The sequence below is a fragment of the Giraffa tippelskirchi genome, chromosome 6, assembly GCF_054371585.1.
Source record: "Giraffa tippelskirchi isolate mGirTip1 chromosome 6, T2T-mGirTip1v1.2.pri, whole genome shotgun sequence".
Lineage (NCBI taxonomy): Eukaryota > Metazoa > Chordata > Mammalia > Artiodactyla > Giraffidae > Giraffa > Giraffa tippelskirchi.
Genome location: NC_137280.1, coordinates 1720186 through 1744825, shown reverse-complemented (window position 1 = coordinate 1744825; position 24640 = coordinate 1720186). Strand labels below are relative to the sequence as shown.

General features: G+C 39.0%; 1 protein-coding gene across 1 annotated transcript in view; it reads right to left on the bottom strand.

The window, feature by feature from the left end:
* Positions 1 to 4402: 4402 nt before the first annotated feature.
* LOC145509421 (uncharacterized) overlaps positions 4403 to 24640 on the bottom strand; it is a 132279-nt gene continuing 112041 nt past the window's right edge. The window contains exons 5-8 of the mRNA XM_081498046.1: positions 23457 to 23575; positions 20552 to 20654; positions 10431 to 10528; positions 4403 to 5067 (exon numbers count right to left, since the gene is read on the bottom strand). Of these exons, the coding sequence (XP_081354172.1) occupies positions 23570 to 23575 (6 nt within the window). The 3' untranslated portion in view covers positions 4403 to 5067; positions 10431 to 10528; positions 20552 to 20654; positions 23457 to 23569. The remainder of the gene's footprint in view (positions 5068 to 10430; positions 10529 to 20551; positions 20655 to 23456; positions 23576 to 24640) is intronic.

The following is a 24640-nucleotide window of genomic DNA, read 5'->3' as shown; positions in this document are numbered from 1 at the left end:
TGCCATCGTAGGGGAGCAGTGTCCAGGAAGAGCGGAGAGGCAGCTGGGGAGGTGGACACTGGGCCAAGAAACCAGAGCGCTTTGCTGTCAAAGTTAACTGATAGCCTATTTAATAACGTAGCCCACATTTCAGTGACTTTTCCAAAAAAGGTGAGAAACTTGTCAATGGGCCAAGATCCACCTACATTAGATATACTGCATTTCTCCAACATTACTAGATTAGTCATTGAAAAGAAAAATATGTGTGGTCTGAGATTACTGCTTGTCTTTGTGTATCAACACAGGCTAATCCCCAGTGATCACTTTCCTTCATATCCTTCAGGAAGTGCTCAAAACAGTCCTTCACACATCATCTGTGGTGATGAACTATTCTGGTTGTTTTTTTTTAATTTTCCACCTATCATGGACTGAAACTTTTGTAAAATACAATAATAAGTGACTCATTAGAAAAATGAAATCACATACAAAGCAAAGACACAAAACGCAAGTACATTTCTTAATATTTTTAAAATATCTTAAAATCATTATTATTACATTTGATAGATGTAAAATTCTCTGACAACTGTCTACAAAAGTTTCTAAATGCTTACTCTCATTTATATATTTTTAATTGGAGCAGTAACATTATGCAGACAAGTATCTGTCTTTGGGCAATTTTTTCTGCAACTTTCCATAAACAACCCCAGCAATAATCCATCAGTTTATAGTTTATGAACCCAATTTCCTATAAATTTTTACAAAAGGGATTATGCTTGCCCCTCTCAATTTCTCTTAATCTTTTTCTCCTCCAAATAATTACTCAATTACAGTTGACAATGAATTAGCAATCCCCGAGGCAAATCCTTTTAGTAGTACATGGTATAATTGAACCAAATCTAATTAGAATAGCTTTTTAGCTATTCTTTTATCAATTTTGGCCCTAATGACTTCCTTTTCACCATTGTTGTTTTCTTGGGATTTCACTCACCAACATCAGATTCTTCTCCTTTCAGGGCACAAAGAAAGAAAAGAAAGAAAGGGGGTTCCCTGGTGGCTCATATGGTAAAGTGTGTGCTTGCAGTGCAGGAGACCTGGGTTCAATCCCTGGGTTGGGAAGATCCCCTGGAGAAGGAAATGGCAACCCACTACAGTACTCTTGCCTGGAAAATTCCACGGATGGAGGAACCTGGTGGGCTACAGTCCACGGGGTCGCAAAGAGTCGGACACGACTAAGTGACTTCCCTTTCTTTCTTTCAGGGCACAAAGAGAACTGCATTACTCAAGCTCATGCCAGTTGGGCGGGACTATGACTCTGATGCAGCAACGGGCAGTGTCAAGACCTGAGCTAGTCTATTCCTGCTGCCCGGACCAAGCAACCAAAAACAAGACAGCAAACAAACAAAACAGACAAACAAGCCACGAAACACCCCTATAGCTCCATTCTGGTAGATTCACCTGCAGTATTTGGCAGAGCCTGCCTCTACTGCCCTGAGTCTCTGAAGGATTGTGTAAAGCCAGACTCACTTCTGACTCACACTGGAAGCAAAGCACAGGCAAGAAATACATCTTCGCTGTGCTGTGTACCTGAGGTTGTGGAGTTAATTGTCACTATAACTTAACCCAGGCTATCCTAGTTAACAGAATTTTTAAAAAAGGAAAATGAAGCAAGAAAAATAGACATCAAACAAATATTAAGAAATGGAATAACTGTAGTAAAATTTAAAAGAAAAATGAAATGAAGGGTGACATTTCCTTATATCAAGAGGACTTGACTTAGTCTAAGCTAGGCCAGGGGGTCCAGGAAGGTCTCCCTGAAGACAGAAGACACAAGCATGATGTGGATTTATTTGAAAGAAGAGGGGAAACAAGTACTTCAGACAAAACAAACCATCTGTGATGGTCTGGAAACTGGAAAATGCGATGGCTGCATTTTAAAGGAACCAAGCATCCCTTCGTGAGCTTGGCGAGCTGCGTGCCCATGGGATGTCTACCTGACACGGTTTGTTTGCCTCTTGCTCCTTGGTCACAGTGTTAAACTCCTCTCTACAGTCCCAGTTCTCTGAAGACCCTTATCAATGTTCTAGAGAACACATGTTCTTCTGCAGTTTTTCTGGGTTCACGCATTACTTGAAAAATCTCATGTTTATTACATTCCTGACCCATACAAGTTCCTAGTACATAACTGATTACTGACTTAATGAATGAAGAAAATGAATAACTGAAAAAAATAGTGTGCATGGATCCATAACATCTGTCATCTGTTCTCAACCAAAAGTCATACCCCAAAATCATGTTAGAGCTAGCCTAAATATTGTGATTTTCTAAATGTTGTTCCTATCACTTCTCTCTCAAGGATAGAGGAATCTCAAATCAGTTCTCATCAAAATGTGGAGAGAGCCAATATAAATTATTGAAAACAATTGATTTTTAAAGAATAAAAAATGCCATTTTATTACTGCCAATACAAAAACACAAATTAATAGAATGACAGCAATGCTCAGTAGGTGCCCTACTGACCCTTTCTTAATGACTCAGTCCCCAAAAAGTGCCTATTGGATATCACCTGTATGACTACTCATCAGTTCAGTTCAGTTCAGTCAGAGCCTCTTGATGAAAGTGAAAGAGGAGAGTGAAAAAGTTGGCTTAAAGCTCAACATTCAGAAAACTAAGATCATGGCATCCAGTCCCATCATTTCACGGCAAATAGATGGGGAAACAGTGCAAACAGTGGCTGACTACTCTGAGAGACGTAGTAAATAGTCTTTAGAATCTGTGCTACAAATCTTGAAGAAGACAAAATCATTCATAAAATCAACACACTTAGCTGGATAGACTAGAAGTTACTGGAGATTACCAGCGTAAAAACAGTGTATTTTTATGAAAGTTAGCATATTTGTATTAGCATGCTCATTTATTTTATGTGAATATATGCAACAAAATTAATTGAAAAAGAATCTTATTTCCTGAAGGTGATGTTTTATTCCCAAATCTTTTTCTATATTCTATTTTAAACAATAAACTTCTCCTTTGTGAAAGGTACTGAAAAATAAAATTGACTAAATTTGGACATATGCAGATGCAGAAAAGTCTAGAAAACAAATAACCAAAGAGGATAGGCCCTTTCTCCTAGAAGAGTTTTACAGTTTCTGTTCTTCACAAACTAATCTTTATGATCTTTCATATTCTCTCTTTTCACTGAGTGGTGAGCATCTATGGAAAAACTACCTTAACATTCCATCCACCTTTGATTCAAGGACTATCTCTAGTTTATCGAAGGTCCTAGGATAATGGTTACAAAACAGATGCCAACTTCATTTTAACACTTGCTCTTCCCAAAAAAATTATACTTTTTTTAATTTTGCTCTCTAGATTATTTTACATATGAATAACCAACAGAGAAATCTATCTTCAATTTTTAAAAAATATGTAACAAGAAATTAAAAAATAAAAGGCAATTCAGTCAATTTGAGATTTGCCCTGGATATTACTTCCTGCTTCTCCTTGCTGATGGTTAGCAAGGTCGTTTCCATGATTATACTTTATCTTGATCCACTTTACATTTCAACTTAATGAAAAGTCATCCTCACTTATAGGATACTGCTCTTTTATGAATCAGTATCACATGAATCATTTATGCAGTCTTCAAGATTAAGTCAGTGCCTCTGATATCGCAATATCTAATCTACTATAAGCATACCCCTCCGAGACAAAAACCACTTGCAATAATTATAATTACTATATCTGTTTTCATGAAAATTAATAAATTTTGCAGTATATAGCTGCAGTAACGATGGATCATATTCTGATAAGTTATTCTTAAATTGTATACTTTGCGTAGCTAAAGATTCTAGTTGCATGAAGGCAAAGGTAGATGGATGTATTCTTCAGCATAAAGTAAGTCAGGCTCACTAAAAGAAAAACACGGGTCAATACCACTTAAAGCTGAGTCACTGCTCCCCTTTACAGTCTGGTGGTCAAACGCATCTATTACCCCTCACGCTTTCAACCCTTCTGGTTTTTCCTCCTTCTACAATAGCTCCTAATTACCCATGTCAGTGAATCATCTCACAAAACATTGCTAGAATTCCATCTTTAAAAATCTGCTGCATTTCAAGTCATTGTATTCAGTTATTCCAATAAGAGAGACGGACGCCCTGTTCTCTGTCCCTGGTGACTCGACTGGTAAAGAACCTGCCTGCGGGTGCAGGAGACATGAGACGCGGGGTGGACGCCTGGGTCAGGAAGACCCCCTGGAGGAGGAAGCGGCAACCTGCTCTGGCATTCTCGCCTGGAGAATCTCCAGGACAGAGGAGCTGGCAGGTGACAGTCCACGGGGTCACGAGGACGGGGACATGACTGAGCGCACGCACGCTCTATTTAAGGAATATTTAAAATCAGCAGATACAGATGGATTCTCAGAGTAATATTCAATTTTTTTAATTCTACTCCTTTCTAAAAGAAAAATCCTTAGTAGTATCTGGGGACAGAGTTCACGAAAAGATTATAAGGAATCACCTTATGAGAAGATGACTTTTACTCAAAATCCTCAAGGGCCTTCCCATCTTCCATATGGATTGCAGTTTAAGCTGATAAACAGACAGGTTTTTGTCTCAGCTTGAAAGCCTATAATTTACTTCTGTGTAGAGAAGTTTAAATGGATTTTTCTTCGACTTAAACATCTGTATTTTTCATCTCCATTTGCTTCTTACCATATTCACTCGTCAGTAATGTAGGATGACTGGGGAGAGTGGAAAGGTAACTCCTGCATTTGACAATGGAGCAGATATTACACCATTTAATATAGGTCCGAAGTGCCTTTCCAAAGGGTATCAACAGTGACCTTAAATGATAACTTTCTGCCATTAGGAAAACAATTTGGGGTAATATTCACCAGAACCAACTGCAGCTTCAAGGTCCAGAGATCGAGGGTCTCTTGTAAGTGCAGAGAGTACACAGCTTGGTACTCTTCCTCAGCGCACGTGAAACTTAAGGTCAGAAAGAATTCCAATGATCCTTCTGGTTTTATAGCATATATTCAAAGAGAAAGGTTCCATCACAAGTAAATTTTGGCTCATACTCTTCCTAGTTCTATGGATAAGAGAGGGAGAGAGAAAAATTGGGGCTGTCACTTCTACAGTTATTTAAAATTAGACCTAGTGACTTTTCCTTTCAAATTGTCTTAATGCATAGCTCACACAAGATCGATCCAAAATGCTTACTAGCATATGCTCACACTTTGAATTCCAATGAACACTGTGTCTGCTGTCTCTTTTTAAATTCAACACACATCTTTTTTGATAGTGAGCTGCAAGAGCTGTTTGTGCATTTTGGAGATTAATCCCTTGTCGGTCGCTTCATTTCCAAATATTTTTTCCCATTCTGAGGGTTGTCTTTTTGTTTTGTTTATGGTTTCCTTTGCTGTATAAAAGCTTTTAAGTTTAATTAGATCCCAATTGTTGATTTTTGTTTTTATTTTCATTACTTTAGCAGGTGGGTCAAAAAAGATCTTGCTGTGATTTATGCAAAGAATGTTCTGCCTATGTTTTCCTCTAATAGTTTTATAGCATCCAGCCTCACATTTAAACAAATAACCCAGCCTCACATTTAAACAAATAACCCAGTCAAAAGATGGGTAGAAGATCTAAATAGACATTTTCCAGAGAAGACAAAAAGATGGCCAAGAGGCACATGAAAAGGTACTCAACATCACTAATTATTAGAGAAATGCAAATCAAAACCACAATGAAGTGCCAAGTCACACTGGTCAGAATGGCCATCATCAAAAACTCTGCAAACTGGTAAGTGCTGGAGAGGGTGTGGAGTAAAGGAATCTTCCAACATTGTTGGTGGGAATATGAATTGATACAGCTACTATGGAGAATGGTATGGTGGGTTCTTACAAAACTAAAAATAGAACTACCATAAGACCATCCCACTCCTGGGCATATACCCAGAAGAAAACATAATTCAGAAAGACTCATGTGCCCCAATTCTCACTGCAGCACTATTTACAACAGCCAGGACAGGGAAGCAACCTAAATGTCCACAACAGAGGAACTGATTAAGATGTGGTACATATATACAATGGAATATTACTCAGCCGTAGAAGAGAACAAAATAATGCTATTTGCAGGAATGTGGATGGACCTAGAGATTGTCACACTGAGTGAAGTCAGACACAGAAAGACAAATATGATATTGCTTACATGTGGAATCTAAAAAACAGGGTACAGATGAGTTTACTTATAAAACCGAAGCAGAGTCATAGATGTAGAAGACAAAACCTCTGGTTACCAGGGGAAAGGGAGGGAGGGATAAATTGGGAGATTGCAACTGACATATACACACTACTACATGTAAAATAGATGACTAATAAGAACCTGCTGTATAGCACAAGGAATTCTACTTGAGTACTTAATTACAGAGTACACTACTCTGTAACGGCCTGAATGGGGAAAGAATCCACACACACGAAACAGAGTGTATATAAGCATGTGTACAGCTGATTCATTTTTCTGTACAGTTTCATTTTCTGAAACTAATATGACACTGTAAATCAATTATACTCCATACATTTTTTAAAAAGATCAACATATGTCATTACTTGAATGGAAAAAGTAGAAATGAAGAATCCTCGCCACATCATCTTAACACCATCACAGACACTGAACATAAAGTAGTAATAAAACAAGACACAGTGCTAGTCCTGTCTATTAGTCCAGACATAATCCCTGGAATCTGTGTCAGGAATACCAAAAAGGGATGAAAGGGTGGGGTTCTGTGGAATATGATACAGAAAAAGCCACTCCCCTCAGAGGGTAGAATTGAGTGAAACAGAATTAGTGCATCAACTCCAAATCTTCTTCATGCTGTTGTAAGCAGAGAAATGAGAACCAAGAATCTGTAGTTAAGTGGACACTGTTAGCTAGGCAACCATGTCCAAAGTGTGTTAGAAAACAAATCCTTGTCTAGGAGAAAAAATGTCCTACCATAAACCACATGACTTAAAACTGAGACCTAGACTGATATGAAAGCATAAAAGACACACTTCAGGTAAAATATCCCTGAGAGCAGGAACTTACCAAATCAAGATTTAAGATTATTTCTCAAAAATGAAATTCTGGGGTAAAACCAATCAAATTTTAATAAAACTGTGTATGCTTTCTACAAGTATTGATTGAAGAGCATGTGCTAAAGGCAAAGCCCTTGAGAATTAACATTCTGTAAAGCAGTGCTTCCCAGAGTTGAAGACCATAAAGTGTACTAAGTCACTGCGCCCACTAAATGTGCCTATTATCGCCTGCGCATGAAAGTCCTTTTAAAAGTTAATGGGATCCAAATGCATAGAGCAGAATAAAAGAGAGGACTGCTCAGACCAAATTACACAAGAATTTATGACACTCTGTCCCTGTATGTTGAATCAAGGGATTTGGGTTACTGAAGATAGCATCCTAATGAATTCTTTTCATCTGTTCTACACATGACTGTCCTTTCGTTAGCAACACGTTGGAGAGGAGAGCATGGCAGAGCCCCAACATACTAATCCTCTGTTTGAGAAGATCCCTAGGTCTTTATGTCCCCTTTAAGTACCTTTAATCTTCTTTAATTAACTAAGAATTTCTTAATTTGTATTGCTTATTATTCTGTCCAACTGGCTCTCCTCACGGCCATCTGCTCTAATGTATATTTCATAACTTATCTTCATATATTTTAGATGTCATACTACTCTGGGCAATCATTTATGCAATTGCTAAGAGCCAATTTCTGTTGGCTGAAAACTTAATATTTAAATGATGAAAGCTTAAATTATTTCTGCAAACATCTGAATTTCTATTGTTAAGTTTTGCACATATCTGATCAGGTTAAATTTACACCTCCTGGTTTGGGACAAATGGACTTCATGTGTATACTAGTACCCTGAGCCTCTACAATGCTCAAATGAGGTCCAATTCATTGTCGTAACTGAAATTTTCACTGGTTCTGAGATTATCTGCCAAGGCTGAACTTCGACCCATTGAAGTTGCCCCCAGCTACCCTCAAGTATTTGAGGATTGCCAAGAGATGTCTTCCGTATTCTCATGAGGAAATCCATTCTCATTTGGTATTAACCCTTCTCTGCCACCTCTTGCTGTAAAATAGGATCAATATATGAAGACTTCAAGGTCCCTTGCTATGGTGATAGAGAGGACTAACATCACCCTCTTTGTTCTGCTTTGCTGGTGGGGACAAGTTGCGGGGCCTATGCCCCGGTAGTTCACATATTTTAGTAAACCAAGTCTATTTTTCCTCACAGTGTTTTCTATTCTTAACACACAGACATAGGTCCATGCATTCTGATACATGGTATCAGGATATACCTTGAAACGTAGGCTTTCAAGCAGAAATTTGCAGCTGTCTTCAGAAGAGGCTCTCTCCTCTGATGTCAAAAATTTTGTTCTTGGGAAAAGTTTATTTCCCTGATGGATTTCCTCAGGACCAGTTCTTTTCAAAGGATCACCTCACTGTTATTACAGTTAATACACTCTACTGTCTCCCAGGTTGGCCCCTGTCCTCACTGCTGTTTGTCATACTGAAAGACCAGCTTGTGCTCAAAATAGAACCCTTGCTACGTTCATAATACTTTTATCCTGAATGCTTTCTTTGATTTAGTAAAGACTGCTCATAAGAGTTATCAAAAAACAGTTAATCCACTTCTTTCTGGATAAAAAAAATGACACACAGGCTCTCATACATTAATGTAACTAACATCTTGTCAGAAAGACCTGTCTTATGTGGAGAAGTTCCCTGATGACTTTGAGTTTGTATTTAATGCTGGAAAAGATCTTGGATAATGCCTACAGTGGCAATGTTCTACAAATGAGAATATCTAGGTACAGAAAAATTACAGGAATTTTAAAAGTTAAGCAGCTGGAAAGTTGAATATTGATTACTATAGTCACTTGGAAAGACTAGAAAGATAAAACTTTGAAGAAAAGGCTAGGAAAAATTCATCACGAACTTCCACGTACACAGTCATCACAGGTCCTGGGAATTCCTAGCACCGCAAACGGCAGCGCACCTTAGGCAGGCCGACAACAAAGCTAACACATATCACCGTTTATATTATTTTCCCAGGGAAGGCTTATAATAAGGAAATGTTGTCGACCAAAAATTATGCTGAGTCCACGCTCCGCACCAAATTTTAAAACTGGATTTAAGACGATACAGTTTTTGTCATTCGGTATCATTTTTGTGTGCCCACTCTTTCCTCCAGTAAGTGCTCTTAAGGCAGTGCTGGGAGGTTTTTCTGTATTTATTGTATGGTGCCAAAAGACGGGTCAAAGGTCATCTCTGAAATTCTTGTGGGCTAAGAAAAGAGAACATATTTCAGTGTCTTCTAAAAACAAAAGGACTCTGGGAATGGGGGCAATGAATCTGGTCCCTGACAGCTCCTCTGTCTGTGATGGTTATTGGTTGCAGGCTTTACTGCTACCTGCAAGTGTAAATTGCACTCCAGGGACTGTTCTGCACGTAACCTTTAACTCACACCGGATAGCAAACAAATGAAAGAGAGGCAATACCATCAGATGTGGTGATTTATTTTTAAAGCCCAAGTTTTTTGTTTAATATAAATGTAAAAACATAACTTTCCCTTCAAGCCAGCCAGGTAGTTTAGGCAATTTATCAAGCCAAAAGCACTGAAGCTTCACAGTAAGAAAGGAAGAAAATGCATTTGTGCCCAAGTAATTGTCTTTCTCTTTCTGTAATCTACTAAGATACATTTGGGGTACAGGTGATTACAAATAATGATTACAGTCAAATATAGAAATTCCTTCATGCCATTAGTCCAATTTCTTTGTTAACTTTTAGAGGTGCTACAACATGACTAATGTTAAGTCTCCTTTTGCCTTAGAACTGTTTCGTATTTTTTTTATTTCTTCAAGAAAACTTGTTAACTCTCACTTTCTAATGAATTGCAGTCCTTCTGAAAGACATATTTTCTTCCACTGTCTCCTTTGATGAAAGCTATTTTATAACCTTTGTACAAGTCCTGCCCAAATACAAGCAGACCCATGTAAAGGGTAAGTTGTGTTGTGACTATTCCATATAGCAACTCAGGTATTTATTGAGCACTTACTATACGCCAGGAAGTATAAGGAAATGTAACGGTCAACAAAAATTATAAGATTATTGATCTCATGAAATTGACTACAGTGGGGAGATAAGAATGAAAGTAAGGAAATAAATAAGATAAATTAAAGTGGGTTAAATGACTTAGGGTAGGGATGGCAGTTACTTCAAAGTGAGTAGAGAGATAGTACTTCCCTGGGGAAGGAATATTTGAGCTGAAACAATGAAGACAAGAAGGACTCAGGCTTGAGAAGATCCAGGGAAAATATTTGGGATAGAAGGAATAGCCAGTGTGAAGACTCTCAGTCAGAATAGAAAGAGGGTCAGCGAGGGGGACTCACAGAGATACGTGCTAACAGGCAGGCAGGGCCGGGTCGCTTTGCAGGTCACTGCAGAGGATTCGATTAGGTCAGCGTGCAGGAGACCGATACTGGAAAATCTGAAGCAAAGTGACATGGGAGTCTTCAGGAAAGAAATAAAACAGCAACGAAGCAGTAGTTTCATTATGATGTATTCTTGAGGTGTTTGCTTATTTGGTTTTTGCACAGAAATTTTGAAGTTTGGGAATTTAGCAGAATGATGGTATGGCATCTCTTGTCTAATAGATTGAATGCTTCCTTACTTTGAGGTAACTAAGTCTGTTCTAACTTGCTTTGCAGGTGCATAAAAGTGGAGAGACTATAGCTGCCTGATAACATACACTCCCAAGTATATTTAGTGGAACAGGGAACTTCAGAAACAGGGAAAAAGTAATATAAATGCTATAAAACCTGAAGAATAATTTGAATCACAAATTGGCAATTAAACCTTACATTCTCTGACAAATGCAGAAGCCCACAGGCTGATTGTCTTTATCAATACAATAACCAAATTTCAAAACAAGGCTGCCTTGCCTTTACTGTCTTCAAACACACACTCATAATAGAAAGTAAAATGAGAGGACTGTTACATTTGAATTAAAATTCATACATCAGACTTCAAAATGAAAAATAGCTGTAATGTTAAGACATTTCAAAGCATAGAAACGTTAAGGAAATAGACTATGCATTAAGTCCTTTCATCTGTTAAATTCTGTACCATTTTCTACATATTCTCAGAAAAATGGGGAAAAAACTCAGGAAATTACCTCCAGAATTAGATTAGAAAAATTAAAAACCATTTTCTGTGCAATTTACTGTACATTTTGAAAACAAAATTCTTAATGCCACTGAAAGCCTTTAATAAACTTTGAGCTACATTTTATGAAAGCAAAGGAAATCTCTGCTCAAAGATATAGCTGATGTGATTCTGAAAGTCAGTTTGTCAAAGGAATTCAATCAGATTAAAAAACTGGCTCAAAGTAAGCAAAACTGGTCAACTGAATGAACATCGTGTTAGACACCTGTACAAATATGGTACAGAAGATGTCTTTAAAAAGAAGCTGAAAAGTCAGCTTAACTGATTCACCTTGAGAAGGCTTTATATACTGTCTAAACAGAGAAAACCTGCCATTTTCCTCCCCATTTGTCTTTTCAACTTTAATATCCAAACATCTTATAGTTTAGATGAGACTTTGTCACAACACTAACACTGGTGTGTTGCGATTTGGCAGAGACTGGGCTTGGGAATTCTGTCTTTCAACTACTATATTCTGTTCTGTCTCTTGATCTGAAAGATCAGAGACCCAGAGGAAAATATAAATACCAACTACTGGCAATGTGCAAGAATTCCTCGATAATTTATCATTAATTTAAATCAAGACTAGATAAACTTGAATTGAATTTGAATTGTTATTGAGTACTTAAAAGAATATATGTAATTCACAAGATACAGATGTAGAAGAATAAAAACACTAAGATTGGTGTAAATATTTGTTTCTGAAATTTAACTACTTAAATTCAGTTCATCTTCCAGTGTCTCTCTGGCTGGTCCTATATCTTCCTGGGAAATGGAAACTGGCAATAAATTGAAATATTTCTGAAGAGAGAACTATAAAGAACAGGTAACCCATCAATTTAAAAATAGCAGAATAACGTAGAAGTTTAGCCTGTAAATGCTGGAAGTACGTTAGCTGGTCTTGATTCTGGCTCTTCTACTTAGTAGTCATTAACTTCTATTATTTGTATAATGGGAATAATAATAGTACATACATCGTAGGATTTGGCAAATAATTAAATGAGAAGATATCTATAAAGTGTTGAAAATTGTTCCTGGCATGTAATTAAAAGTATATATACCTGTTAGGCATTATTTTTTTAAAAGAAGTAACAGTTTACAAATGACCAAGAATTGTTCAAGATAAATAAAAGTGAATCCTGAAGTCTATAGTTAATGCTGCTGCTGCTGCTAAGTCGCTTCAGTCGTGTCCAACTCTGTGCGACCCAATCAGGCTCCCCTGTCCCTGGGATTCTCCAGGCAAGAACACTGGAGTGGGTTGCCATTTCCTTCTCCAGTGCATGAAAGTGAAAAGGGAAAGTGAAGTCGCTCAGTCGTGTCAGACTCTTAGCGACCCCATGGACCGCGGCCCACCAGGCTCCTCCGTCCATGGGATTTTCCAGGCAAGAGTACTGGAGTGGGGTGCCACTGCCTTCTCCTATACTTAATGAAGTGTGAATAAATTATAAGTAATGGCACTTAAAAAGTAATCATCTGTTTATATTCTAACTTATTTATCATTGGGGAATAAGCGCAAATAATAAACAATAACTAATGAAACAAGGGACACACTCCTAGCTACATGATAACTGGAAAAATCATGAATGGGCTTACAGACAGCTGATTTCAAATCTAGGCTCCATCCATGCTAGTTAGAGAATCTCTCTGATATTCACGGGATGGGTGGTTCCAATAAAACAGAAATATTAGGGGAAAAGATCTCATGAGCTTGGAATATGGATTGAGAGAATTGTGTAAATATCACTCAGCACGTGGCACAGAGGAAATATTCAATAAAAGTTGCCATGCTTCCCTTTTAAGACTAGTGTCATTGAGGTCAGTTCAACCTTCCTACAACGCTCGTCTGTGTTGCCATAGTCTGGGGCAAAGGCGAAGGCTGAGTTGGCAACTGGTCTACCCCAGGGAAGGACTGACTGCTCCAACACGTATCTCATCAGGTGAAGGTAACTGGGATAAATTCTAAGTTGAAAAAAATAAAAGGAAGAGGAAGGTTTTCCTCTCTTGGGCCTCAGGGTTTTGTATTACTGAGATTATGTAAATCAATGTACCTTGCCCAAGATTCACTGAATTTAGTGAAATGCGATGGCCTGTAGCAGACTGGATCACGCTCAAGGACAGCCCCAAATGCACTGTGAGAGCTGGCAAGACAGAGCAAGCACAAGCCAACTAGAAATGAATTAGCCATTCTTTAAAAGTGGGAATAGCGGCCTCTCCTTCCTATCATTTTTTCTGTTTGGTCTTCATAGAAAGACACATTTGTACTTGCTTCAAGCAGATGCTTCTACTCTCTTACCTAATGATATGGGGAATCACTAGGGTAGTATTTTGGAAGAACAGATGTTGACTTCAACAAATGTGGCATTTTACTGTGGACAAAGCCAAACAAAATCTGGCAAATACAATTTTCATAGGCCTACTCATCTGTAGAACAATTCCCAAGAATATTTAATCTAGATTAGCGCTGTCACATAAAAATATGTGAACTATTTGTTGAACTTTAGATTTTCTAGTAGCTATATTAAAAAATAAATGACACAATAAAAAATATATCTGATTTAACATAATATTTCAAAAATATTATTTCTAGATGCAATCAGGAAGTTCCCTGGCAATCTAGTGGTTAGGACTCTGCACTTTCACTGCTGGGCCCAGGCCGAGTTCAATCCCTGGTCAGGGAGCTAAAATCTGGCAAGTCACAGGTTTTAGCCAAAGGAAAAAAAATGTAATCAACACAAAAGTATTAATGAAATATTTTACACTCTTTCTTTTGTACTAATCTTAAGAATCTATAGGGTATCTCATACATATGAGTGTCTGTGACATCGCCAAGTCATATCCAACTCTTGCAACCTCATGGACTACAGCCACCAAGCTTCTCTGTCCATGGGATTTCTCAGGAAAGAATACTGGAGTGGGCTGTCATTTCCTCCTCCAGGGATCTCCTCCCAGAGACTGAATCCATGTCTCCTGCATAGACAGGCGGATTCTTTACCAAAGAGCCACCTAGGAAGCCATCTTACACATATAGCATATCTCAATTCAGACTAACAACATTTAGTTAGTTGCTAGTAAATTAGCTCAGATTTAAAGATTTGATATGAAATAATATAAGTAGACTGGGTTTTAGTGTTCCTTTTTAATGACCATATATCTCTATTTAGCACCATTTGAGCTAACAAACTCTAATGTATTTTTTTGAGTCAGTTTTTAATCTACTTCAGTTCCTGGGCATAATCTAGGTGGTATAAATGGCTGCAATTGTCTTATCTAAAACTACCAGGGAGAATTTTGAAGTAGTGGTTCTCAAGAGGAAACCCAGCGTACAAGATCAAAGCCCACAGCAATCTGCCCTTAAAAGCCATCCTGAAATGCTTTTAAATTTTAATTACAATATCTAAGAAGATAGGTCTTTGCTGAATGAATGAGCAAAGAGATGATGATGAAGAATGTATAACTGGATAAAATTCATATTTCATAACTTTATAGTTTGTATTTTTGTTGGCAAAGATTTATTATGTGTTCTGTTAAACCATTAATGGTAAATAAACAAACAGATAGATATTACTATGAGTTATCCAAAACTTTTCCTCCAAGTAAAATTTACAGAAACCTAAAATTACTTCTAGATCATTCAATTCAGGGTAGGAACTGTATAATCAAGACAGACAGAGGCATGGCATAAAAAATCTAGGACAGACGGTGGAAGGTGAAGATCAGTAGAACCTTAAATTCATTACTTCGATTTTTTCAAGACTTTCTAAATCTTTTTGCTTTAAAGTTGTTCAAAAACTTATAAATATTATCTCTACCTTTAATCATATTCTACATAAGCAGAGGAATCTGAAATAATCATTAAAACCTCATTATCTCCTGTCCACACTATAATAACTTGTAATTATGTCCTACTTTTTTTTCATGTTAGCTTATCCAAGACACTATATCAAGGTCTTCTTATAAAATGTAGTTTTTATTACACTATTCCCATACTCAAGGACTTCCTCGCTACTATCAGATCAACTCCAAACTCCTTGGCATCCTAAATCTTCCACTGGATGCCCACACATAATAATGTCTCCTGACTCACTATCTCATCAGCCACTCCTCTTTATATTTCTGCACATTCTGTGCCTAACAAATTATTTATGCCCAGAGTCTATGAGAAATGGTGGAGAGAGACATGCCAAAGTGCTCTATGAAATTTCACTCTGTCCTTTCTGAGGCCAGCCAGAGTGCCCATGAATCAGCTACGATAGACAGATACACACACCTCGCCAGGAAACAGTTGTAACGGTGAGAGAAGAAGTGATGGGATCAAAACACAGGTATGGGCAATCTGATTTTATGAGATCAAAGACACAGAATAGAAAATCTGTTCAGCTGACATGTTAGAAACTCCTGCCAAACATGGAGAGGTCTTAAACCCTGAGTCCCTAAAGAGCTGCCCAGTGCTAAGGATTTTTAGTGGTATTTGAAGATCTGTTTTGTCAAGGTCGATGAAATGTGCCAAATTAAATGACCTGTCCAGCACATGAATCAGTTTTGGGAATTTTAAGAGTTGAGTTTTTTTCCAGAAACTTTCCAGATTAATCAAAATCATGGTTAGATGTGAATTCTTATTGTTTTACATGAGATCAGACCTTAATAAAGCTGAAAATATAATATAGATAATTTCATCACAGTCTCCTGTGCTACCTTCATGCAGAAAGAAGATGTAACGTCAGTCCTATAATTAAGTGGAAGAGAAAATGCATGAAAGTAGATCTGGTTACATGTAAGATCCAAAAAGGCCTGTGTCTCTTTCATCCCCATTTTCAACAACTTCCAGCACTGAGAAGAGCAGACACCTTCGAGGCTTTCTTTCAATTCTTCCAGTCGTTTATGACTGCTGAGCGGATAACCTGGTGTCAGAAGTATTCTACCAGATGCATCTCCAGTTCTCAACTATCTACAGCATTTCCTATGGCCCAGTACATCCTTTTCTATGAGTCAAATGAACAATATTCTAGAAAGGATTTAAATCTTTTACTCACAAAAGAGTTGGTTTTGAATGGGAAAGGATGTATTCTTTATAGGGAATGCTGATACAATGTGTGCCAAAACAAGTTAAAAATATGTACCATCATGTATTTTTCAGAATTTTAGGCTAGCTCTAGATAACTATGTGTATTTGCTAATATATAGTTTTCTAATTTAAGATAGAATTGAATTTTTCTTTCTTTTGGAAATATCAAAAAAGCAACATTATTTAAGTGTCAAATACATATAGTGAAAAAGGCTATATAAGTTTTATTTAGGATTATTATTGCTCTTTCCTAATATAAAATTTTATATAAAAGAGCTGTTCTTTTACCAAGTGAAAAAATAAACAATTTCTAACAATGGCACCTTTTTAAAAAACTCAAGTGAGGTAAATTTGGCAAATAAGACATCTACAAGGCAATCATACTAAAATCTCATAAGCATCAATGTATAACTAACACAATTGTGGTCCAAGAAAAATCCTATCATGCAGTGGTATTAACATTTTTCTCCACTGTTTTCCTATTCTTAATATGGGTCACTGATCAGCTCCTTCAGAAATTATTTGTTATAAAATACTTTATAAAAATTAAGTTGACATTCTGGTCAAAACAATGGGTTAAACAGTCCCCCTTTCTTCTACACACACACACACAGAGGACATATTTTATTACAGAAAATGGAAATCATCTAACGTTGCCAGAGTCCTACTACATTAGGCTTACAGGCTTATATTACAGTGTGTATTATCTCATTGACTCCTCACAAAGAGGGGATATAAGTGTTAATATTTCTATTTTTACAGAGGAGGAAAATGAGTCTCCTACATAAGATGATTTTTCCAAAGATCAGTCAACTAGGAAGGTGGACTCTGGATATGAACTCAAGTGCTTTGCTTCTACAAGCTATTTATTTACACACCATGACTCTCCTTTTATAGAGCTTTGTTCTTTTTTGTTTGTTTTTCCAGGAGCTTTATTCTTGAAACAACATTTCAGGGAATCAGGAGAGCCTCACATTTTCCCTCAACTTAGTTCTGATACAGAAACACCACGCATACATGCACACATGTGCACACATGCTCACACACATACGAAAATATGCAAAAGGTTTTAAAGTTAAGACAATTAATCATTTGTGGTGGGCTCTCGTCCATGTATGATGCGTTCCCGATGAGAAGACATACTGAGAAAGAGGAGACATACTGAGAAAGAGGCTAGATGGCTGTGGCGGTTACAAACATATTTTAGAGTCAAAAGCTTGATTCCTCCACTTCAGCACTGTGTGACCCTGAGCAAATTGTAACTTCTCTACCTCTCAGACTCCTCACCTATAAAATGGGTCGAAGAATACTGCCTACTTCATAAAGCCGTTACATAGGGCCCTCGGCTCAGAGCCGGGCAAGGAGCAGGGGACAGTTAAGCCACGCCGTCCTTGTGTTCAAACGGAAGGAACAGAAGACCCGTTTCCTGGTCACTAGGACTGCTGCCCGACTTTTGGAGGCGAGTTTCACACCAACTGCGGGGTGTTTTGCAAAGCGAACTTTGCAGCTTTTTACAATGAGAAGCGATTAAGTCACCTGCTGAGCTGTCATATACGGGCTATTGAGAGGACTGTAGGGTTGGAGAAGCTAAGTTGCCCAAGTTCAAAAAGCAAGTTCCTCAGCTGAGCTACATAATAGGAAAAAAAGGTCACCTTTGACTGATTTTTGCTCTTGGCTATCAAAGGTGGACAGTCTTTCACAGCATATTCCCCACGTGCTTTAACAGCCCCCTGATGGACACTTTTGATAGAACGTTGGAAAGAAATGTTAAAGAAGTGAAATGTCTAAACTAAGCTTTCTCTCTGCAAGAAACTATCTTCTATTGTAACTACCTCTCACTCCACCATGGTGACCTCTTGAAAAGGACCCCTTACAAAGCCAAAGATACAAATAGAGAACAAAAATCCATGCTACAACTCTCCTTTAAAATGCTTTAGATTTATTTGGAAAGTTCTACAAACATTTAGAGACTCAGCTGGAAGATTATTCAAGAAAAGAACCTCAGAGTCCAGCTGAACATTGATGAATGCTCTTCCATCCAACACGGTTCAAACAAACAATAATTCAGAGTTACTAAATTTACCTCCTAAAAGATTTCAAAATCATAGAACTTGGAGGTTAACTAATGTGCCAGCGGTTCTGAATGTGCATAATCTCCATAAACTAAAAGCAATGTCTGTGTGAAGTCATAATAACCACATGAGATGAAAAATAAAAGCCTCAATCAATACAAGTACTGCTTGGTAGAGATAAAGCAAAATAACTTGTTAGATCACACTGTTTTTCTGATTTTGGTGAATCAAACAGTTGCCTTCTTATCATATAGGAAAAACTTAAGAGGTAAAGTTCAGTATTATAGATACATTCAGATGTATATGAAATTGATGATTACGCAGAGTGGGTGAGGAGTAAGTCTAGCAACTATAAAGTGATCCAACTTGAACACTGACGGCAATGTTAAACTTTAAACTTATTCAAAGAGAAATTCATATAAGTAATATAAAAGTAGAAAATATGCCTTTGCGCTTGCCAGTTAACCAGAAAACTCTGTGTCATCATTAGCCTTTTCAAGCACGTATTAAGATCTAATATTTTGCATGATGCATCTCTTAATTTAGAAAGATGGCACTTTCAACCCACTATCAGTGGATAATACAGTTAGAACGACTCTTTTGAAGTAGTGATCACTTTCCTTTTGCTACAGGAAAGCAGTGTGATGCAGTACTGTGGTAAATCAGACCGTTGTTCTCAATCCCTTTTTCCTTCCGTAGTATAAAATTATCACTCTATTCCTTTAGCTGTGTCATGTTACAGTTCTGCCCTCTCTGGGGAGGCTTCCTCACTCACACTGACACTGGGCTTGGCCGCAGTGCTCCGAAGTGCTCCGAAGTGTCTGCGGAGTGACAGAGCAGAGGAAACTGCGCGGGGGCCCCCCACCTCCCCAGGCCCCACATCCCTAGATCCCACCACCTGCGGGTGAGCAGGGGCCACCCCACCTCCCCAGGCCCCACATCCCTAGATCCCACCACCTGCGGGTGTGCAGGGGCCCCCCACCTCCCCAGGCCCCACATCCCTAGATCCCACCACCTGCGGGCCTAGCGCTGTGTTTACAGTGCGCGATTGGTTCAATCCACAGATGTAGAATCTGTAGATACAGAGGGCTGACTAAGGGACTTGAACAACCTCGGAATTTGCATCTGTAGGGGGTGCTGTAACCAATTCCTCCCCCTCCCAGGGGATTACCAGGGATGCCTATGTGTGGTCACCTGGGCACCTCTGATGTTGGGTGAAAGGACACCCTTAGCACAACAAAAAAGCGATACATGAGCAGACCTGACCCCAACCCACAGCTGGAGTCAAACCCTGCTGACCTACAGCCTGAAACGGAGCTGACTCAGCCAGCCCGCAGATAGAGAGATGAAGAAAGTTAAGTATGGATAACTGAAAGCTTCTGAATTCTGAGATGGTTTGTATAGCATTATTGAAACAATAGGTTTCTTAATGTTTAGAATGTGGATTCCAAAGTCAGAGAGGTCTCGATATGAACAATTATTCTGAAGCTTAACTGTGCAAACTTCTTAATCTACCTGATTTTGTATCTATCCTCATTTTGTAAATCTGAGTGTAACAGTGTCAACCTACTACCATTGCAGTAAAGATTAAATATCACGGTGTATGTAAAACAGACTGTATGTGCCCAAGAAATTCCTCTGTAAAGAGCTCCTGTCATCACCATCATCAGTGTTACAATCAAGTCATTTCTTCTATAATAGTCTAGGCCTCACTGAGTCAATGGTAGCTTGTATCATGAAAGAACTTGTGTAAAACATCCATGGTAAGGTCTTACACAAAGTAGAACCTCATCAATATCTCTTTCCTAATAACTCTTTCCCAACCAGCACATACAGAAATGGAACTCATGATTTTTATTTCAGTAGCTCCCTATGCTAAATAACCAAGGTGACCAAAAATAAAACATCTTTTTGCACAAAGAGATGTGAACGCACTAGTCCATCCCAGACTGAGGCCATAATCAAATCACTCTGAGAGTAACAACTAATATTTCTCTGGTTTTCAAACTCATCTGCTATCTTGCAGCCAATAGTCTGCATAGTCCACACACACACACCCCATAAGTACGGCTATGAGTATGCAGTGGGAATCTCATACAAGTCTGTTAGGACTGACTACTAAAACAAAGTGCCAGAAAATGAGAGACTTAAATAATAAATGATTATTCCTCACAGTTCTGGAGGCTGGAAGTCTGAGATCAGGGTGCTTTCATGCTTGACTTCTTGTTGAAGGCAGTCTTCCGGTTTTGTAGACGGCCATTTTGTAATTGTTTCCTCTCATGGTGGAGAGAGAGAGAGAGAATCACTCTGTGTCTCAAAGAACACTAATCCTACTCATGAGGGCCCCACCCTGCAAAACCTAAGTATCTCCCAAAGACCCCACCTCGCTGGGGGTTAGGACACCATACACGAATCTGAGGCAGACACAGACATTCCATCCATAATGTCTACCTTGGACTGGGCACCACTATCTTTTCTAGACTCAGCTACTGCTTCCACTGGGCACCACAGTCCTCAAGTCGCCTGTACGTGACACTGGCGGCACTTCCTATGTCATGGCCTTTGCCAGCTGACAACCAAAGCTACTCAGTGCTCTAGGCTAACATGGGGAGAAACGGATCCCTTTTCTCACCCACAACAATCTGTCAGAAATGAACCAATGTAATCATCTCTTCTGTCCTAATAACCTACAGAGATTTTAGAGGAAATAATCCTTTCACTTTTTATTCACAGCATTCATGCTCATAATATCCAAAAATGAGCCTGCCACAGAAGGAAGGAAGGAAGGAAGAAGTTGGACTTGAAACAAATCTGAGAGATGAGCACCATTCTGTGGACAGAATTGCCAGGGCGATTGACCCAGTTCTGCTACTGGGTCAATTCTGTACTTTGCTATTGGGTCAAGTTTGTTTTCTTTGCCTTTCCTATTAGTATGGATTATTCTCTATGAGGTCCTTCAGTCCATCTTTCGAAATTTATCTCTCCGCACACCGAGTCTCTCTGATCTACTCACACAAATTCAGGCTTATAATGATATTGCCTTGAGCCTCCTGTTATAAATAAACTGCCATTTATTTGGTACAAAACAAAATGAATAAATGATGAGGAAAAAACTTGAATGTGGGTGAGTTATCATACTCATATGTTCAGCATTATTCTATTTTTAACCTCTTGGTTATCTAATAAGTGGCTCAAACACAGCACATCAAAAAACGGACTTGGTTCTTCAGCCCAAGAACCTAAAAGTCGCCTCTGGCTCTGCCGCTTCTCACACGTCATGCACAATCCAACCGCAAATCCCTCTGACTCTACATTCAAAATAAATTTAGAATCCAGCGACTATTCATCGTTTCCATCACAGTGATGCTGACTCAGGTCTCTCATCACCTCTCACCTGGGCAGTGATCAAAAACTCTCAAGTGGTCACTGCTTCCACACTAGACCATCGATTGTCTATTCTTAGTAAAGAAGCCTGTGTGATCCTCTAAAAATATAAATCAGAAAATATCTTTGCTCTGGTCTTAGCCATTTACTGCCTCCCAGCTCACTCACACGGAGAAGACTATGGCACCCCACTCCAGTACTCTTGCCTGGAAAATCCCATGGACGGAGGAGCCTGGTAGGCTGCAGTCCGTGGGGTTGCGAAGAGTCAGACATGACTGAGAGACTTCACTTCCACTTTTCACTTTCATGCACTGGAGAAGGAAATGGCAACCCATTCTAGTGTTCTTGCCTGGAGAATCCCAGGGACGGCGGAGCCTGGTGGGCTGCCGTCTATGGGATCGCACAGAGTTGGACACGACCGAAGCGACTTAGCAGCAGCAGCAGCTCACTCACAATAAAAGCTAAGCTCTGATCCCTTCACTTCATGGCAAATACAAGGGGAAAAAGTGGAAGCGGTGACAGATTTTATTTTCTTAGGCTCCAAAATCACTGCAGATGGTGACTGCAGCCATGAAATTAAAAGACGCTTGCTCCTTGGAAGAAAAACTATGACCAACCTAGACAGCATATTAAAAAGCAGAGACATTACTTTGTTGACCAAGGGGGTGGTTTGGTGGTTTTAGTTGATAAGTCGTGCCCGACTCTTGCAACCCCATGGACTGCAACCTTCCAGGCTCCTCTGTCCCTGGGATTCTCTGGGCAAGAATACTAGAGTGGGTTGCCATTTCCTTCTCCAGGGGATCTTCCTGATCCAGGGATCAGACTGGATCTCCTGTGTTGCAGACAGATTCTTTACCAACTGAGCTACAGGAAAGCCCTATAGCTTCCCTGTCGACAAAGGTCCATCTAGTCAAAGTTATGATTTTTCCAGTAGTCATGTATGGATGTGAGATCTGGACCATAAAGAAGGCTGAGTGCTGAAGAATTGATGCTTTTGAACTGTGGTGTTGGAGAAGACTCTTGAGAGTCCCTTTTACAGCAAAGAGATCCAACCAGTCCACCCTAAAGGAAATCAGTTCTGAATATTCTTTGGAAGGACTGATGCTGAAGCTGAAACTCCAATACTTTGGCCACCTGATGTGAAGAGCAGACTCATTGGAAAAGACCCTGATGCTGGGAAAGATTGAAGGCAGGAGGAGAAGGGGGTGGCAGAGGATGAGATGGTTAGATAGCATCACCTACTCAACAGACTTGAGTCTGAGCAAGCTCCAGGAGATATTGAAGGATGGGGAAGCCTGACTAGCTGCAGTCCATGGGGTCGCAAAGAGTAAGACATGACTTAGCAGCTGAGTAACAACTACAAGAGTTCTCACAATACCTACAAGACCTTACATCACCCAACACCCTGGTTCTACCCTTGCTCACCCTGTTCCAGCTCACCGACCTTGCCGTTTCTCCATTATCCAGATTAGTCTCCCTCTCAGGGCCCTGGCTCTGCTGATCCCTCTGTCTGGAACGCTCTTCCTCTAAAGGGACTCTTGGGTGACTGATTCCCGCAACTTCCCTCAGATCACGCCTTCTCAGCAGACCCATCCCAGCGCTACTGACTGCTCTCTCCCCACTCCACCTTGGCCACCTGCACCCATTCCCTCTGCCCTGAGTTATTCCTTCAATATTTCCAGACATATCAGCACCTATCATAGCAAAGATTTATCCATTCGTTGTTTAGTTGTCTTTTTTCTATTCCCCCTCCTTCGTGTAAGCTGCATGAGGATGGGTGCTCTTCTCTGCTGTTCATCAAACAGGGCTAGGTCTATCAAGGAACACATATGAAAAGGGAGAAAAACAAAATTATTTCATAACGTAGTTAATGTTTATTTATATCAAATAGTACTTGCCCATCCTATTATATAGCTCAGGGAACTATATTCAGTATCTTGTGATGAACCATAATGGAAAAGAATTTGAAAAAGTATGTGTATATATGTATAACTGAATCACTTTGCTGTATAGTAGAAATTAACACAACATTGAAAATCTATTATACTTCAGTAAAATACATTTTAAAAAATAGTACTTGTCTCATCTGAGCAGAGGACCAAAGAGAGTTGTCAAATTTTATGAAACACGTTTTCTTCTTCAATTCTAGTTATTTTTCCAAGTAGTTTGTATACACACCATTCTCTTGCACAAAAACACATAGTAATTATTTCATCTATTTAAATGTCTTACAGATGCAAGCTTCACATTTGTTGACGCTCTATCTAGTCTCCTGGGACCCAAGAGGTGTAAACTGATATGCAAATAGAAATTGGTCCAAATAGCTACATCATGATATAATTTTTAGTAATGAGAAAATATCAAACACTGCTGATGTAAAAATGATATGGATAACAAACACTACAGAGAGAAAGTGGAAGGCACTTTGGAACAAGTAAGATGAAAGTTACGTATCAGCTTCATAAACACGCTTTACTTACATTGACTCTAAAACAGCGTCTGCTTCTTCAGGCTCACACATAGACCTCAAGTATAACAAGTTAAAAACAAAAGCTTCTCCTCCCATTCCCCAAACTTTCTCCTTCCTTAAGAAGAAAAATGGCACCAACATTTACCCTGATATTCCCTCACCTTCAACACCTACTCAATACCAACAACCAAGCTCTGTCAACTCCGTTCCATAATGTTTCTCAAAACCACCATTTCTTGCCTATACCACAGGAGCATACTCCTAAGTCGATATCCACCCCATGGCTTGCCTTCCTCAGATCTAGCCTCCAAAGAACATCTGATCTTACCATTTCATTGCTGGAAAACATTCTGGTTCCCCTTGCCTTTACAGTCAAGTTTTATAAATCTTAACATGTCTGACCCAAAA